Below are 19,437 nucleotides of genomic sequence, written 5' to 3'. Positions count from 1 at the left end.
CTTGTTACCTTGTTGCCAGACGTTTTCTCCATGTGTTGGAGCTTAGTGATCTGTTCATTAAGAAGTGCTATTGCCCTGTCCTTCTCCTCCATCACCTTCAAGAGTCAAGAGATTATAACGTGATGGAATGAACATGCCACGACATAAGTAAGAGAATTCCAGCGCTGGCCCGACGACTAAATGCACGAGGTTTAAATTGCCCTGTGCTAAACATGATCTGGCAGACATGGAAACTGGTCAGTTTTGGATTCTTTTCTAGTCTATTTTCGGTGCTTCCCAACCTTTAAATCTAGGCTGTTTTCTTATGTTGAAAGCAGAGTCATTGTTCTCCCATCATGTTGACAAACACAATTTGTTTTTGTGTTTTCAGCCACCTAGGGGAGGAGTATTTAATTGCTCTGCCTGTCACAAAAACATTTCTAAACCAATTTTCACAAATGTAGATCATTTCCTGGAGCATACTTTTGTTGGAAATCACCTATCTAGCTAAAAGGTGAAATGCTATCATGTGTTATTTATACTAAGTGGGTTAGCTATACTAGCGCTAATCTAACATCCTGAAAATCCTTAGGTAACTTCTATTTAGCATAGTACCATATGGACACAAAGTACCATATTTATGCAAATAGTGGCCCTGGATGCAGTTTAGGGGTTGTAACAATAATATTTTTCACGTTTTTTGGAAAGCATTGCAGTTTTGGTCAACAACTAAGTAAAATTGGCTCTATGGTGAACTTCAATGTGTGTTAATATTTGAGTTAGTGTTACTGTACATTATAGGGAGGGACACTATTTGATGAAATAAGGTAGTTTGCAAATCGTGACATAAATGCAAACGTCATCTTTATGACAGATTACCTGAAGCATGCTCTCCCTGGTTTCAAGGAACTGCTGCTGGCTGCTGATCTCCTTCTGCTGAATCTCCAGCTGCATGTGGAGCTGCTGCACCTCCTCGCTCTTGTTCTCCAGCTCCTCTCGGAACTGCTCCAGCTGCTCCTCCAGGTGACAGATCTGAACAAGAAAATGCCAAACTTTAAGATGACGGACACCGATCTGATTCTGAACAAAACGAACAAAAAGGAACACTACCTCCTTCTCTTTCCGTTCCAACGCTTCTCTTTCGGTCTGCAACTGAACCTCCAACGTTGAGTGCTTTGCCTCAGTAGCGGATGCATGATGTTTCTTTTGTTCGTCCTATGATGCAAAAATAAATCAATATAAACCAGAAACCGGTTAAGTCTTTCTGTGCCAGCTCTTTTAAACCCTCCTTTATGAATGATATGAATGGACAACTATGAAAACTGTTGTCTACTACATTTAATTTATTCTGTATGGGTAGGGGTCAATAGGAGGGGAACACATGGTGAAAATGCAAACTTTACAAGAAAGCGAGAAAAGGATGGAAAAAACGAGTTTGGGCACACTTAGTGAAAAGAAGCATATCACATGTCGTTTTTCTCAAAATGGGGGTTCCCGGAGCACTGGAGTTTAATCATTCACAGGACAAAATAAAATAAATAAACTTAATCATTCATAAGAAAAAAATAAACTAAACTAAATAAACAAGATTTATGTTTATTGTTTAATGTTCATATTTATTTAATTTGCACCAATCGGAGCAGCACTACCAACTTCGTCATAAGCCTGCTGTAATGACTATAAATGTATTCTAATCTAGTCGAGTCTACACTAGTCTAGTTTCACCCTTGAAAAAAAAGAAAGAAAAAAATATGCAGAAGTATCTTGGATTTAACATCTGGACTCTTAAAAATGTTTTTAAAAAACAGGTCTTTGGGATTGAATGAGCATGCAGAACATGCACACTGAGAATCTATTTCTGATCGTCTCAGCTGTAAATCAGGTATACTAACCACTTGTCCACTGTGTCACCTAGCACCGCATCAAGCCTTCATATACGTGACCATAAGCAGCACGATGGTAGACATTGTCTGTATTGGAACAGCCCACACATTGTTCTCAGTCTGTGTGCAGCCCCTCCCTCCTCCTAGACCTCCTCTTAAAGTCAGCCCCTCATCACCATGTTCACACAGACACATGCTCTCCATATAATGCGGCCCCCTCTCATACCCCCACCTTCCCGTTTCCCTCACCTTCTCAAGGGACTCCGCGCTGGCCAGCAGGGCCTGCTCCAGCTCACGGACGCGGCTCTCCAGCTTGTCAATCTCCTGGTCACGCTCGGTCAGCTCCCGACGCAGCTGCTCGGAGCCCAGCAGCAGCTCGCTGCACCAGTCCGCCTTCTCCTTCAGCTGCGAGCTCAGCTGCTCAACCTGGTTAGAGCAAAGAGGAGGGGAAACAAAAAAGAAGGACAAGCTTTTGAAAAGACTCGCTTATGGATCCCGACTGCTACACGGTGTAGCCGGCACTACAGAGCTAGCTTGGAGGTCAGCTGATCCACCTGAGAAACGAAGGAGAGAGGGAGGGTGGGAGAAAAGAAGTGCAGGGGGGGGGCTTTCATTCAAGGGTGACAAACCATACAGCATCATTAAACAGAGTGTAGGGAGCTCGCAGGATCCACCTGGAGAGGGAAAAGAAGGACGAGCAGGAGTGGGGGCAATGGGAAGTCCAACTAAAAATGTACTTATCTACACCACACAGAGAAGGAGCGAGGAATTCCAAATGCACTACAGCAGGGGTGGGCAAACTTCTATTTTGGAAGCAAACAGAAGGGCCACCCAATGTTTTTCTTTCACTGAGACAAAAAAAAGTTCAAAAGTCTATGTAAAATTTATTTTACAAATGAATTATTTTACAAATATGGTAATATTGTTTTTAATCATTTCATTTGAAAATATTTAGATGCAGAAATTCACAAGTTTATTTTACATTATTTATTTGATAACTTACCTATATTACAAAAGGCTAAATAAAAACAAAAAACCTTTAATGATAAAAAAAACACTATTTCCTCTACTGATCATGTATATAAAATTCTTATTTTTCTATTGTATCACAGATAATTTTTTAATTGCATCATTTATAACTACTATTACAATAATTTTATTGATTAACTAATATAAAACGAAGCATCAGATGTATACTTTGATTAATTATTTGAGGGAATAAATAACGAAAGGCAAAGAAAAAAATATTAGAGGGATCATTTAAACAAGAAAAAAATCTTCAAATGAGTATGTAAAACAGATAAATACATTACTTATAATGACTGTAATTATACATATTTTATAAACTACTCAACACAAAAAGTGATATATAGTTTAAATATTTGACGACCTATAAAAAAACAAATTTGTTAGTAATATTTTTATTAATAAACTTGGGGGGATTAAGAGATGAATTTAGGAAAATAAAATATAACAATCATGGCAATGTACACGGGTACTTTTAAAATGATGTACAACAGATTAATTATGAATTGGCTCATTCATAAATAATTTCTTTATAATGACTGTAATTATAACTGGTTAACCGATTACTTAATTACAAAATAACAATATATTTGAATTCACAAATTTTAGAGGAGCAGCTACCAAAACAAATATCTACAGGAATCATGTTGATGTAAACAGAAGGAAAAATGTTAAATATCTGAAACGGATTGATTAAATGGATTATTCATAAATCCATTACTTACAACTATTGTAATTATAAACATTTTATCATTTTTATATATAAAAATAAGTCGTAAATAAAATTTTAAATTACTAATTTAATGACATAAGTGAATGAAAAAAAAGTTTTAATGAATAATTAATTAACAATATATTTATATTCAATTCACTTTTCTTTTTTTGGGGTGGGTGGAGGACAAAATTCATGCAACAGTTACGAAAATGAAAAATGATTGGGGCATACTTTGCCCACCCCTGCACTTAACACTCTGCAGAGGACACATGTAGCGGCTAGAAGCAGTACCTTTAAGAACACTCCATCCACCTGTAAGACCAGGGAGAGAGTAGGTGGGAGGAGCATGAAGGAGCACAGCACACCAAAGCAAAAAAGGAGAGAGGTGAGCCAATGAAGAGGACGCAGAGGGGGGAAAAAAAAAAAAAATCTCAAAATAAACAAAATGATAAATGTCATCAACCAGCTCTCTCCCTGTGAGCTGGAAGCACAAATACTGTTAAAGATATGATATAGCATTTATATAGGTTTAGAAGTGAGCCCTTAAATGTTGGAAAAGATGGACATTCCACTCATTTTATCAGTTACATTTTGAGTGTGTGCTTTGCTGTGGATCATGACACCAATCGCGGGCTAATGACTTGCTACACATTAACTAACTTTTTAAAAGGTGACACATTATGATCCAGAGTTCAGTCTAGTAACAACTGAACAAGTAATGTGCAGATTATGAGATTTTCTTTCTTGATTTAAAATACTTCCCTTGTGCCAAAGGAGAATGCATCACTCTCTGCTCAAAATATGCAAGCATTAAAATAAAAATAAATAAATAAAAAGCCCACAAATTAACAGTTAGAAATTGCTTGATTTTCACTCATGGTGGCAGCACCTCATCACAAAGCCTTTAAGGTAGACTTGTCAAGTACCTGAAGTGTGTAGTGGATGTCTGCATGTAAACCTCAGACTTGAGACTTATTTTTCCTTGTAAATTGTGTACAATCAAACACAATGGTTTTTGTCTTTAGTTCTAATCATTCAATCATTAGCGAATTCCCACAGTGACACTATTACTCCTCTAGAGTTATGTTTCCTTATCTGGGAGTGATCTGCCTTCTCCTTGTACTCCCGAAGCCTCCTAATCCCTGTGTGGCCACATTAATCCTTACCCATGTATTTACTTTTTTTTCCCCCTTTAATTTGGCATCAATTCTAACAGCCTGTCTCCTGACTTACATTTCAAACAAATGAAGTCTAATAAAGTGGTTGCATGGCTGGAATTACACAAAACAGAATTTGAATAAAAGGAACAGCGTAGTTCAGTCAACCAGCCACTAATTCCTGTGAACTATTTACATATTCGACCCAAAAAATCTGCAATGTAAGTGGGCAACTGCAAGTGAAAGACAATGTAAGGAGGCAAAACTACAGTATGTTTGAGGAAAATGTTTGCGTCAGGAAGGAGCTGAATTTAGTCTGGATTGTTAACAGGTTATGGAGAGACTTTAATGTATTATTAGTATTATTAATACGTATGTTTTTATTCTGTTAAGGATACACTTTAAGGTGAGCTTGAAGTAGGGCTGAGCAATAAATAGAATTAATTTGATTAATTTGTCCTTTTAAAATGGAAGGTATCACAATTAGCTAAATCCTGAACGATGTGCCGCCATCCATTGTCGGAGCCTCCTTTACTCTAACACGTGAAAATAAAAAAAATAACTAGGATTGAATGTCTAGACTCTTAAAATATACGTAAAAATATGTCTTTGCGATTTAATGAGTTAATTTTGAGATTGAAGCAAGTTTTCGACAAGCTATGAATGTTAAGTTTATGTTAAAAATGCAAACATTATCATTCTCTGAATAATCAATCAAGGCTTTAAACAATGTTTTGGGCCTCATCGTTCATCCAGCCTTCGTTTGAAATGATACAAATGATTTGCCATCATACATTGCTATATATTTACAATTGAAATAATTAACACATGCAATTAGTCAAATCTTTATGCAAAAGAGTGTTACGTCCCAAAGCCCGTGAATAAAAGACTTTTACTGTGTTCCAGTTCCCCAAAGGCTTGAATAATGGTTACAACGTGACAAGCAAAAAGCATTCATTGACTTCTGGCATTTTCCTCCCACGACAACAAGTTTGGTGTCACGTTCAAGAAAGCACAGGTAAATCTATCACCTCTATTGTGGCAAAGTGCGGTGTCATATACATGAAACAGAATTCCCTTCCCTTCTTTTGTTACCTGTTGGCTTCTTTGCTCTGAGCCGCTCGGAAGCTTCTGCTGGTTCTTCAGCTGCTTCTCCAGTAGCTGGATTTCCTGTTGGAAGACATCACGCTCGTGTTCCCGGTCCACAGCTTGCTCCTGAAAATGAGTAAAAATAAGTATGTCTCTCATGAATAAAGTGTTAGCGGTGAGTACTGTACTTACAGTGGATATAAAAAGTGTACACACCCTGGGTCAAATGCTAAGTTTTTGTGATACATTTCTGAGCCCTATTCATTTTTGTCCACTATTGAGTCCATTTTGTCAAGGTGAGACAGCAACGTTAATTGCACTCAAACACATGAGACATCATTGGAAAGGCCAGGACATCCTCTCGATAGCACACTAGAACTTACAAGTTTAGCTTAAATGAGTCAAAAGAAATGGACCTAAATCGAATGTCTACAACAGTGCACACAAATAAAAAGTCAGTGTCTCGGGAGGATAAAAAAAAAAAAGAAGAAGATTTCAAAAGATTTCCGTCATTAATGTACGCTCTAGCATGTTTGAGTCAACTGGGAAATGATTTCGGGTAAAAAAACAAATAGATATTGCAGTTGCATAAGTGTGCACACCCTCAGAACTGGGCAGTTACCTATGTTTATTTAGTAGCACTCAGAAGATTAAACTGGCCCATTAAGCCCTTTAGAACATTGCCAAAAATAAAAAAGCCAAATGGCCAATTAGTTTAACTTTTTACTCTTATGTACTTGAACCATTCATCTATATAAGTAACACTGGTGTCATTGTTTATGACACATAAATCCATACCATAACCTTGTATCCTCAAATGTATGAATTTTGCTGATGAGGTCATTCTGTGGACCTGTTATTCAAAATAAAGCAAATCTTAATTTTTATGAGCAATGATTAAATTGTAGAGAATTATTGTCACATGTATAGCACGAAACCACACAGTGACATTAGGTGAGCAATGCAAGGAAGTGTAAAGAAGTGACCTAGATACCCCTACTTTACAAACGTCTAAAGTCAATTTATTTATAACAATAAAAAAAGATTGACAAAATGCTAAATAAATTAAGCATACATGTGTTGAATAAGACACCCATGGCATTAACTTCATTAATTGCGCCAAGCAATGCATTCTGTGAACCAAAAGGATTTTTTTTTCCTTTCCTTTTCTTTTCTTTTTATTTTTTTGCAAGGAATAGGTACCAGGCCATCCAATGAATAGTGACAATCCACATATAATGAACACCTTTTGAAATGCATTGCTATTTTATTCATTACATATATATATTTTTTAACTAATCAGCTTTTTAATTGGTAATTTGTATGGGGGTATTTTTTCTGCTAAAAATCTGCATTGACCTAAAAGTGTCTGTACCAGTCAGGCCCTAGTGTTTAGACAATCACATTCGAATTTATGTCGAATGGAAGTCAGCAAAAAACCTGCCATCAAGTGCCTATGATTAACCCAAAACAAAGTTCAAATGTCCTAGAAGACCTTGGCATTTTATTTCTCTTACACAAGCCAGAAAGTTTTGCCCCAAGCCGACAAAATTTTATTTAATCGTTTATAATTACCTTATCTAGGCATCAGTTCATCAGTTAATCATGAATAGTAATTCTATTTAAGTACTTAACATGAGTATTTCATTTTGGCTTACGTCAAGGAAGCGCCGGTTCTTCTCCAGCTGCTTTTCCAGTGCCTGGATCTGCTGCTGGAGGTCCCCTGTCTCAGCCTTGCGGGCGTGCTCGAGCTCGATCACCCGGTTGACCTGCTCCTCCAGCTCGGCCTCGAGGGTTTTCATCTGCTTCAGCAGGTCAGCGCTCTCCTTCTCCGCCTGCCGCTGCACCTCCACCTTCTCCTTCATCAGCTTCTCAGTCTCTTCCAGGAGATCTGAATGGATATGGAGGTATTAGTGCTTGGATTTTTTGATGATGAAGAAGGAAATTTTGATGATGAATAGGATGCTAAGGCTAGTAAAGCGTCAGAGCTGTTTCAAGCATTTTTTCTAATTCAATACTGAATTGCCAAATGAAATGTCTTTAAATGATTAACTAAGGCACTATTAAGAAATCCATATATGCTTTTCTTTAAGCTTCAGATAGGCTAAAACGGACTTCCATCCATTACTTAGACCTGATTTTTTTTTAATTCCAAAGAAAAGAAAATTTGTCTTAAAAATGCTTGTATTTTTGCAGACATCGCATAATCCATCTCAGACTCTTCAAACATCCTATTCATTTTTCCAAGATGATCCCAAACCCACCGAGACGCTTCTCTCTCCGCTACCGGCAAGGAACAATCCCAATTAGCAGTGATAAGGTGCGACTAGTTTGCGAGTGACAGACAATAATTTTAAAATACCCATGCCCAGGAAGCAGGCGGAAAGGAGAGGACAATTTGCAATCATCTGACTGGTGCAATAGAAGAGGGAAAAAAAATAAACCATTGAAAAAAAAAGAAGACGACGATGATGACGATGATTGACAATCAGAAGACTGATGTTGCTTTCATTCCATCATGCTAAAATCAGGGTTATTACTCAATCCAAGACGCTAAAAAGATTAGTGAACAGCAAAAAGCTGAGGCAAAGGTTAATTGTGATCATAAGCCCAAAAGCAAGCACAAGCCTTGTCAGGTGATGCCAAAGGTGGGACTAAGTCAGATATGGGCAAGTCTCAAGTCTTTCAAGTTTTAATAAGGAAGGAAAAAAAAACAACTCAAGCACGTCGAGTCACGTTATTAAATGGGCTAAGCAAGTCATAAATCAAGTCATAGAATCTTCTTCAGTTAATAACATATATTCAGTCATTTACACACTTGCACTCAGAATCAGTAGTTGTGTAGTTATTTTTTTAAAAGTCCTAAAAGTTTCATTTTTGCGTAACAAATTGCTGTCATTTCAATTAAACACACAACTGACATGAAGCATAGTTAATGTGTGACCAGCTATCACTAAGCTAAACTGTGAAGTTAACTTATCGTTGAGTTCAATCCTTTCACTATCGATTATTTTCTCTTTTTTTCCTCGAAAAAAAAAACAAAACAAAACGTATGGACTTGTTTATAAGTCTAGGATACTTGAAAAAATATTTTAAAATCCCACTTCCATAGGTTATAGACCTTAGTGTTTCTTGTCTCATTAGTATTTTATAATAATAATAATAATTGTAATAATAATAATAATAATAATAATAATAATAATAATAATAATATAGTGAAAATGATCACCAAACACCCACAATACATACCCACATGTAATCTATGGTTAACACACATATATAGAGCATATTATCAATATACAGTACTTCCCTAGTACTGGATTGTTAATTCACGAGAAATTGCATAACGCAATCTACCGGCCCAGCACTGTTGTGCTTGTTGTGTATGGAAAAATTGCTAATTGCCACTAGAATCTGTAATGAAGTGCTGGAATGCCATTTCGTATTATTGCTACAATTCCTATACACACTGCGATTTTTTGAAAAGCTGTGGGACGCATTGTCCCAACAGGGCTGAAAGGGTTAAGTGAATGATGGAAGTTAGAAATGGTAGCCGTTCATTTTATTAACCTATCAGGTGCAAATATTACATGCGACTATCAAATACATGATTCTTGAATTAAAAGTTTCCTCCGTGATACTTTGAGGTCTTATGGGTGTCGAGTTCAAGTCAAGGTGCGTATTACAAAAACAAAGTCAAGGTTTTGAGAGTTATTAGACAAACAAGTCTAAAGTCCTAAATGCAGCGATCTAAATTGAACTCAAGTCATTTCATGCTGCCGGATTAGGGTTACGGTTATATCATTGGTGAGACATTTAAAATAAGAACATAAAAAAAAAAGATAGAGGAGGAGGGGTTGAGCCATGCTCAAAGTGGACACACCTGCTTCAGGTGCTGCAACCATTGCAGCTTCAACTAGGCCTACAGGAGAATAAGAAAGCACAGGAGTTGAACATGCTTTGCTTTTGTGTCACGAACAGGAACATCTCAGAAGAAAAAGATGGCAGAAAAAAGGGTTGGGGCAGCTTTCTTTTGTGTTTCATCATTCAGGAGTTTGTTAAGTAGTTGTCATGGGATGAAGAAGCAAAAAAAGCATGAGAAGAGAGTGTTTCTCAAATTGCCCCGTGTTCTGAAACAAGTTGGATACTCACCCTGATCAAGACAAAATGTTGTCATGGGATACCTTTTTAATCATAAGATGGGTAATGGTGCAAAAATAGCTTTTTTATGGCAAGACATCAAACTTTGCAGCATTCTTCCACCCACATAAATGACACAAAATTACAATGTTTTTAGGGCTATCACTATTGAATATTTTTTAAAATAAATTCTTCTATCAACTACTTCATCGATTACTCAAATGGAATTTTTTCAAACAATCTTTCACTGATATGAAACTGGGAGTTTGTGAATGTGGGGAAAAAAAACTAATTGTAAAACATACTGTATAACTTACTTTCAGGAATTAAAAATAACTTGCACTTTTAAGGACACCAAAGCTTTTCTCAAAGTTTTCTCAGATACGTACAAAGCTCACGGGTGCTGGCGGTTTCTCGCATGGCGTCTTGTTGCCGGGAAACCAGCTCACGCTCCTCCTGCATTTGAAGTCTCTCCTGCTCCAGCTCTTGCAGTCGACTACTTGTAACCTGCATTAGTAAAAAAAACAAAAACAAAAAAAGTGATTGACTGTATACAATGGACTAGAGCTCACAACTATTAAATAGGCAACTATTTAAGCATTTTTTATTGATTCATTGTCTTGAGAGCTAGTTTAATATCGAAATGCAAATTAGGAGTGTCAGATCAACAGATCAATTGCAATCAATTAATTCAAGTCATTCTTAAAGCGTTAATCTCATCATTAATATCTAACTATGCTTTCTAATTGCTGGTTAGATCTGTTTTTATTTCATCTGCCTTCATATTGGGATGGAAAACCACGCCCTGAAGTGGACACTGATTGGCTGGTATTGTGTTGAACAGAACCTGATAGGCTTCTCTAGTTGGGTGGGAGGGAAAAAGGAAGCCGGGACAATGAAAGAGTACTTTACTTAACTTTAAACCACATCAATGGCGCTTTTGAAAAAGATGGAAAAAAAGAAAAAAGTGTAGCCTACCACATAAATGCAAAGCACCCAACACAGATTCATGTTACAGCTAACAATAGCAACAAAGATGCTAATGTAGCAAGGCATAGCAAAGCCCTGCTCTATTTTCCATAGCAAAGTTCCATTTTCTAGAGCCACTTAAATAAATCAAGTAATTCCAAACCTTAAATTAATTTTTGTGCCCCCCCAGTCATTAATTGCAGCCCTACAAAATATGTAGACATATACTGTATCGTCTACCTGCAGCTCCTGCTCCAGGTTTAGCTGAAGCTCCTCCTTCTGACGCAACTGCTCCTCCAGGGCAGCCCGCTCACCCGTGTAGCCGTCAATCACACCTGCATGAGACAAGAGGGTTAAATAAGTGCATTTAAAATTGGAGTTCAGTGCACTGAGGTGGAGTCGCAGTCGATACAAAAAAAAAACAAAAACAAACCTCAACGTTACAAGCATGCACAAACTCATTCCCGCTGCATAATTGAGGAACACACAAGCGAGCATGTCTGACCTATTTTGCTTGAGATGTGGAACAGGAATGAGTTGCAAATACAATGAAATGCTTCATAACACCGTAGCTTCATCACAGGTCAGCAAGCATTTCGCTCTTGGATGCCATTCAGGGTCGTGGATATACAGTAGATAGGATGGAGCTTTTTTCTCTAAGAATAACTATTAAATATCATAAAGGTGCATTTAATGGCTTGATAATGGCTGCTTGTGTTGATTTAGTGGGCTTACAAGGCAAACATCAATAGCATCGTTGTGTTTCAGACACCTGAACAGGACATTGTGTTGGGTTTGCCTAAGGAGGGTTCTTACTCCAGGATACACCATTCATGTGATTTTTTTTTCCCCCCAAACACTGCAAGTCACGTGGGTTATATTTCATTTACAAATAAAATCACTTCCTAAACTTTGAGTGTGACAATGCATTCATTTTGTGTACTTTTCCAATGTGTTCACAACTTACTCACTTACGCTTGGTTAAAAAGGGATCTTTGATGTCTATAGCAGTCAATGGCAGTGAATGATGTTCACAATATGGTTGGGGCAAAGGGAAGAGCTCTTTAATAGTCTTGCATAGTTTGTTTTGCACATCTTTAATATTTTACCACGAAAAAAAACGCTTCTCTTTTATTTATGTTACATGATGGGAAACGACCAGTGAAAAGTGACACAAATTTTGCCTTCTTGCTGCTCATTACTTATTTTATGATAATATTTCTTACAATAAATTATTGTTATGACCTTATTGTAATATAAAATCAAGCTCTTCAAAAAACAATTTTTCATAATTTAACGACAAAAAATATTGGCAAATGACAACTTTTGAAGATTCCTGTATTATTTTAGCATAATTGGTACAAAATACTTACTTTTCAAATATTTTTAAATACAAAAAAGACTAAAATATGTAATACCAAACTATGAATCAGAGAGTTCAACATATGTGTGATTTACATTTACACAGTAGCAGTCAGGCAAAATCTCAAGTTTGCTCCTGAAAGAAACATGCAATTTGTGAAATTAAGTGGTTCAAGAACAGTAATAAACGTATTTGCTCATTTTACAGCATGGGTTTTTAAAGGAATAGTCTCAGGTAACGGCCAATCAGAGCTCAGCTTGGGGAACATCATATGACAAACAGCTGAGCCTCGAAAGCAATTGACATTTTTAAAAGGCCAGATATCCAAGCCCAAGTACCCCATTTTTTTTCGAGCGTTAGTCTTCAGGAGGAGGAGGAGCTAATTTCAAATGGAAAAAATGTAGTTATCAAATTATTTAATACATACAATTACTGCTAAAATGGTTAAATAAGTAGAGGATTACTTCAAACTATTTGAAAAAGTACATCGTCCAAGGTTTGCCACATGGTCATCTACTGTATCCTATAAAACAAGTTTTACATCTGCAAATATTGGATTACTGTAACTGTATAACCTGATATTGCTCAAGAAACAGAAAAAGATTAAGAGGTCTCACCATCACTGTGTGTCTTTCCAAAAGCTTGCGAAAAGTTGCGCTTGTGTTTAATAGACATGAGCTCAAACAAAGTAAGCTTCGGTGTGTGTGTGCAAGAGAACGCAACAGTTGGGCCATGCAGGACCAGCTGTCCCTGACATGTGTAGGCCAGCAATCTAGCAGAATGACACCCCACCACCCCGACAAAATGAAAAAAAAATGTTGGTTCTCTCATGCTCCAGTGTAACTCCAATTTAATTTTACCCCCTTTCCAGCAGCGATGCCACCTAAAACTACAAAATGTGTCAGATATTCACTACTGGAGCACAAACTAACAATGGTTTGAGTCACAGCGGCTTTATATATTTCCAATTTTTTTTCAAGTGTTTGGCTAAATGAACAATTATTTTCTGTTCTTACGTTGGGTACTATAGTCATCAATTACTTTGGCTAAAGTAATCAATTTTTGACTTAGCTCTTTTTAAAGGCTAACTCAATAATTCTCATTGAAATGTTTTGACACAAATAATCCATCCATTTAAAAATGATGTATTTATAAACCGAAATAATAACCTAAAAATGCATTGCTTCCCATTGTTTTTTTTCTTCAACAGGTTTCCTTATTATGTTCTGTAATGCAAAATAAACGACAATATGAGAAAAAAAAACATTCCAACCTTTGAAAAAATAACTGGAAATATGTTATAAGCAAGGGTGGTTTTAACAAAAATATTTAAGTGTTATTTTTATGCATAACATGTAAACTGAGTCTAAGCGAAGCATTAAAAAAAGATGAAGTTCATTTCCAACAAAAAGGCTGACTTTTAAAATATTACACAAGTTAGTGGAAGAAGCATAAATACTAAAGTAATCGATTACTGTAGTATTGATGAATGATGATGACCTAATCTGATATAACCTGATCACCTAATGAAAATATATACTTAGAAATTTACTACCTTAAGTAATCAGTGTAGTAGTTAATTACCTATCGTATTAAATTACGTTATTTGATTATCGCTATTATTACTTAAATTTCTTGGTGATCACACAACTTGATTATAAAAAGTAATCAATTACTTAAGTACTTGATTATCCAAAAGTACTTTAGTATTTATTACCTAATGTAATTAATTAATAGTACTTACTGTAAGTCATTTAATACAAGCTATTATTAGAGCCTCCTTTCGCGAAACAATTAAAAATAAAGATCACTCATAAACGGCCTGAATAACACTGATGATACTGTAGGTATTGACTTTTGTGTATGTGTGTGTGTACGTGTCAGATGCTCACCTTCGGCCCGGTGTAACTCTAGAGCCAACTGCTCGCGTGCCCGGGCCTCCTCTGCGAGACGCTCCTGCAGCTCCTCTTGCTTCTGCAGGAGCTCGCTGATCTCCTGGTTGTGGCGGAAAGACTCGCGCATGAGTTCGGTCTGTGTGATGCGGGCATGTTCCACCTGAGGGGTGACCAAAAGATGGGGGGGGGGGGGGGGGGGGACCACATTATTTTGATGCCGTTCTTGGAATACTGTGCATGTGACACAATTTTAGTTTTTTTTTTTTCCACTTACGATAATCCAAGTCAGCAAGGACTTGATTGTCAGATGTCTCTAAAAGATTATCCTGACTGATTATCCTGTCATGTGGGGTGTGTTTTGAGCAGATTTTCCATTGTGTTAATTAATTAAATAATTAATGTTGACCTGTTCAGTGTTCAAAATGGAAAACATTTTTTGTTTATGTTGCCGTTATGTTACAGTAGACAGATTGTGTTTCATTTCAATTCCACGATGACTCTTCAACAGATTTGCCTATCGCTGGAGTGCAAAGGTCGTTTTGCGACTTTATGGAATGCAGGAAGAGGTGACGTTGTTGCACGAAAGTGACACAGTAATGTCAGTCCGAGGTTACAACAGATCATTGTGTGTGTTAAATAAATGTTATGAATGGATCAAAAAAAAAAAACTGGTACAAGTACGAGACTAAACTTTTGGATTGAAGTAAAATAGTACAGCAAAAAAAAAAAAGTACAGTAAAACATCATGGAATACATATACATATACATATATTTCCACTTGCTAACTACTGAAAATGACCACTTATCCTCAAGGGGTGGGTAACAACCAATCAGGGCTCCCCCATTGGTCATGTGGCATAAAGCGGCATTGTGATTGGTCCTAAATTCACCAAAACACTCAGCAAGTCAATGTCACACATTGCTGTTAGCTGTTCATGAAAAATAATTAGTCATCAAACTAACTACAAAATAAGTAATGGCTCGCTTGTTTCTGGGTTATGCCATATGAAATTTGTAAGTTGAGTTGTGATTGAAACCTGAGCTCTAAGCACATGTGATGTGTCATTTTCAATTCACGTGGCAAAATGTCTACATGAAAAACAATTTACTTATCAAATAAAGTATAGACAAAAAATTAACTTTTCATAGCTGAAAATGGCCACTTTTGCATTCTTTAAATATCCATTTCAAACACTTCGGTATTTTTTAGATTAGACAGTTTTAAACAAATGAAGCTCGCAATTTGCAGGCAGGCTACCACAAATCATTATTTTAACTGACAACATTGAAAAAATTTCTCGCAATGGGCAGGGACTATCTTGCTTTTCTGAAACGCACCACGGCTCTCAGTTGATATTTAATTCATCTCGAGCCTAAATGAAGACACAGGGGGTAAAATATTCATCGTCGCTTCTCATGCGACGCGTGAGGTATTAACTTACTGTATAGGGAGGTGTGGGCAAAGATATTCTGGAGATAACTTTAAGCAGGTGACCATTTATGCGATGATTGACGTGCGAGATCTGCGTCTGCACCAGGACAGCGTTCCTTTCTGTTAAGGTGCTATAAACGGGGAAAGGCCGTGGGAGGGGGATCCGAGATTCCACCTCATACACGTCCTGGTCTTCCCCTTCCACCCACGTGGTGTTCTGCATCCTAGAATTCCAGAAGGAGCGATGGGAATCCATGGCTGCTACAGATGCTTTTTTTTGGGGAGGATCACCGTAGAAGCTTGACCATGATCCGGGAATGAAGTTGACGTTGTGGTTGGCTGCCGGGTTTAGTTGAGCAGGTAAACAGGTCCAACCGCAGCGTGCGGAAAAAAGGAAACGTCCAAACTGAGCTCGTCATCCTGATGCCATCAACTTAAGCGGCATTCCTGAACAAAACCGCGCCGAGTTACGGGTCTTCTTGGGCGATCCCCCGTGCTACTGCTGACCTCCTTTTTTTTCAGTGGAAATTCACAGATCACATCCCCTTCATCTTCTCTCTGGAGATTCCAAACAAAGCTATATCTCCGTGGCAACAACAAGCTTTTCCCAAGGGCTCCCCCGTCGTTTTAATTGCTCGCGGGTAAAATGACATGACAGAGGTCCTTCCAGAGTTTGCCAGTCACTCCCGCTCCTTTTACTCACCAAGGTGAGGCACTTATCAGGCAAGGTTTCCTCTCAAGCTCAAAATCCAAGAATTCCACGGCCATTTTCTCCTCATTGTGGGTGACTGACTGCACTGATCACCAGGCTGAAGAATTGTGTTCAGTCAAACCAGGGAGGAAGGGAGGGAGGGAATGAGGGCAAGGGAGGTGTGGCCTCTATTCCCAACACACCACCGGGCCAGCCAGGTAGAATAGCAAATAGATATCTCCCACACACACACATAGATACCACTCCCTACGACACTACCGTGCACACAAATAATAACCCCTAGACAACACACACACACACCCACGCACACACACACACCCTCCCAGCAACCAAGTTGTCAAACCGGATTCATGCCTAACGCAGTCTCACGCAGTGCAAAAAGGCAAAACCTATTAAAAGAACATGTCACTTCCCTGTGACAGCTCATCACTTAAAACACTTTGTCCTTGACAGGAAAATTATTAACATGCTTTAGTGACAACTTCCTATGTATGGTCTGCTTCACAAACTTCAGTATTAGTGAAGTATTTGTCGGCTCTTAATACGCTGTAAGTAATTAGCAGCACCCTTATTCACAATTTTAATAACTCATTCACTGCCAAAGAAAAACACTAAGCAGGCAATCAATGAGTTAATTTATTTAATGTTTGCCCAGTCAAATGATTTTTGACATCTCTCGTTGTCAATGCCAGTGAACGAGTTATGTGGGATATGTCTGAATGATTGAGTCATTTATTATTTTTTAATGTACATGAACATGCAGACTGCAGCCTCTTTTAACTACGTACTATGGATTACATATCGTCATTCTGTAGAGTTTTAAAGTGCTAGTGGCTCTCATGAATGAAATAAAAAAAAAAGTAGTTTCATTATTCATGAGTCAGTACTTTTTGGGGAGATGATGGATTATTTTATGAATTAAGTGCAGGCAAGAGGAGTGACATTAATATGACATTACTCATTTTGTTCACTATTACACTATGATCTATATTAAAGCTGTGCAGTAAATATTTTAAAAAACGACAACGTGAAAATTAGCTAAATCGTGAAATCAAAGGCTGGTTTACAAGACATGTTTACAAAAATTACAATTTTAACAAATTTTGTGGCATTTAAGCAAGTTATACACAAGCTAAGAATAACTTTATTTTGCACAAGTTTACAGTAAAACTGATCTGAAATCAGTATATATTATTGTTTTCTGAACATTCTGCAAAGGATTTATTTTTTAATAAATCAAACCATTAAATAAATGTTTCGGGGGGTTTGTGACCTCAATTAAAAAGCATTAAAATTATGATTGCACAGAAATGACTGAGAAGACATCTTATTTTTTGGCCCAGCCCTGAATTTCATGATGTGCAAAACAGAAACTGTTCACAGACATTATCATGAAATAAAATACAAATGCTAGACGGTCCAAAATAGCAACCAGAATGCACTCAGTCTATCCTAAACAAGGTCAGGGTGTGCAGGCCCAAAGAACAGTACAGAACAAATGCAAATGTTGCTTATTTGACTGCAAGAAAAATTAAAATATTCAAAAGAACGATTTGCCAGAAGTAACGCAGAAAGATGCTGAACAACAGTGACGCCGGCTTCAAACTATTTTTAGAACACCAAGACAAATGGCATCCAAGCGTGAGTAAGGCATGAATTTCAGCCACGGGGTAGGATGTGGCATGCACTCACTTACAGTAACAAGCTCAATGGCCTAGTTAAACTCAACTCAGAGGGGCCGACACTACACGCAGCGAGCGCACGGCATGAGAGTGGAGGGGGCATTCGCCAAGCTGGACTATGATAGGCTGTCTGGCGGTGGGACAAAAGCTGCATGTAAATACAACTGGTTTCTATGGGCGACCGCTGGGAATGAAGTGGCTCCATTGAGTGGGGGGTATTTTCCAGACAAGTGCCATTCTTGACTCATCTCCAGATTGAGAAACCATTAACTTCAGCACTAAAAAGTACACTAAATGAGAAGTCTTTTTTTTTACCTGGTTGGTAGTGTCAGTGATAACCATCAGCATCTTCTCCAAGGCTGTTTGGAGGCGACCGCTGATGCCCATCAGATGCTCCTCGTCTTCCCCCAGGAAGGAGCTGTCGCCAGACGAACACCTGGCAGACTGACCTAGTGTGAGAAAAGTTAACATTGTTTGTCATCATTGTGTTGATTTGTCTTGTGCAATGTGAGCCCTTTTCAGCAAATAAAATCTGTTATTTTTCCTGTAGTAAATTTAATGACCAAATTAGTTATCATGTACAGTTGATAATTTTAAAAACATTTTACCACTGAAAGAATGATTGAAAAAGACATCATATAAAGACATCACATGTGGTCGGGGTTTAGGGTAACGACCAATCACAGCTCTCGTTTTGGTCGCGGGACAGGTTGTTAATGAACAAAGACAGATGAAGCCATGATTTGTCAAAATGTGTTTTCAAACGTAATAATAGCACATGAAAAATTATTCCAATATCAAATTAGTTATAAGCAAAGTAATATCTATAACTTAAACGGCTGAAAATGGCGAAATTAGTACACTATCCCTTTAAAAACACATTTTACCACTGTTGACTGAAAATGGCATCACGTGCTTAGAGGTTGTAAACGACCGATAATGGCTCACCTGTTTGAGTTTTATAATTGTCATTAGCAAGCTGAGTTGTGATTGGTGACAGCATATTAACCTTTGACTGCTAAAGATGGCCAAAAAAAGTTTAGTATCTCATTATATCCCATATTTAAACATTTTATAAACATGTATTTTTGAGATTTAACCATTTTTTAACACAGAAAGCTTGCGGCTGGTAGAGGACAAGGAATTCACCACGGATCGTTATTTTAACTAACACCATAAATGAAAAATACAAAGTATAATACAAGGATATAATAATACAAAATAAAAATAAAAAAATAAATAAAATGTTGCCATGGATTGGAAAAAGCCATTAATGGTCCATTTATGACCCTCGTGAACGTGTGATGTTAATTTCAATCGACAGCAAGTGGCAACATGTGTTTTTAACAACATTAACTGCTTGTGAAAAATAATTTCATCATCTTGCACAAAATA

General features: G+C 37.4%; 1 protein-coding gene across 2 annotated transcripts in view; it reads right to left on the bottom strand.

The window, feature by feature from the left end:
* The window catches only part of akap9 (A-kinase anchoring protein 9), a 53,123-nt gene that overhangs the window by 15,523 nt on the left and 18,163 nt on the right, over nucleotides 1-19,437 (bottom strand). The window contains exons 16-27 of one of the 2 annotated variants that reach the window (XM_088404674.1): nucleotides 18,358-18,491; nucleotides 14,214-14,376; nucleotides 11,199-11,293; nucleotides 10,379-10,496; nucleotides 9,733-9,771; nucleotides 7,508-7,740; nucleotides 5,856-5,975; nucleotides 3,895-3,915; nucleotides 2,112-2,288; nucleotides 1,090-1,194; nucleotides 859-1,011; nucleotides 9-95 (exon numbers count right to left, since the gene is read on the bottom strand). In XM_088404674.1, the coding sequence (XP_088260800.1) occupies nucleotides 9-95; nucleotides 859-1,011; nucleotides 1,090-1,194; nucleotides 2,112-2,288; nucleotides 3,895-3,915; nucleotides 5,856-5,975; nucleotides 7,508-7,740; nucleotides 9,733-9,771; nucleotides 10,379-10,496; nucleotides 11,199-11,293; nucleotides 14,214-14,376; nucleotides 18,358-18,491 (1,445 nt within the window). Of the gene's footprint in view, nucleotides 1-8; nucleotides 96-858; nucleotides 1,012-1,086; nucleotides 1,195-2,111; nucleotides 2,289-3,894; nucleotides 3,916-5,855; nucleotides 5,976-7,507; nucleotides 7,741-9,732; nucleotides 9,772-10,378; nucleotides 10,497-11,198; nucleotides 11,294-14,213; nucleotides 14,377-18,357; nucleotides 18,492-19,437 lie in introns of both variants that reach the window. The other variant, XM_088404675.1, reaches the window with a different exon arrangement.

The sequence above is a fragment of the Hippichthys cyanospilos genome, chromosome 21, assembly GCF_059441005.1.
Source record: "Hippichthys cyanospilos isolate Australia breed blue-spotted pipefish chromosome 21, RoL_Hcya_1.0, whole genome shotgun sequence".
Taxonomy (NCBI): Eukaryota; Metazoa; Chordata; class Actinopteri; order Syngnathiformes; family Syngnathidae; genus Hippichthys; species Hippichthys cyanospilos.
The sequence above is the reverse complement of the archived record's forward strand: the minus strand, read 5'-3'. Positions and strand labels throughout refer to the sequence as shown.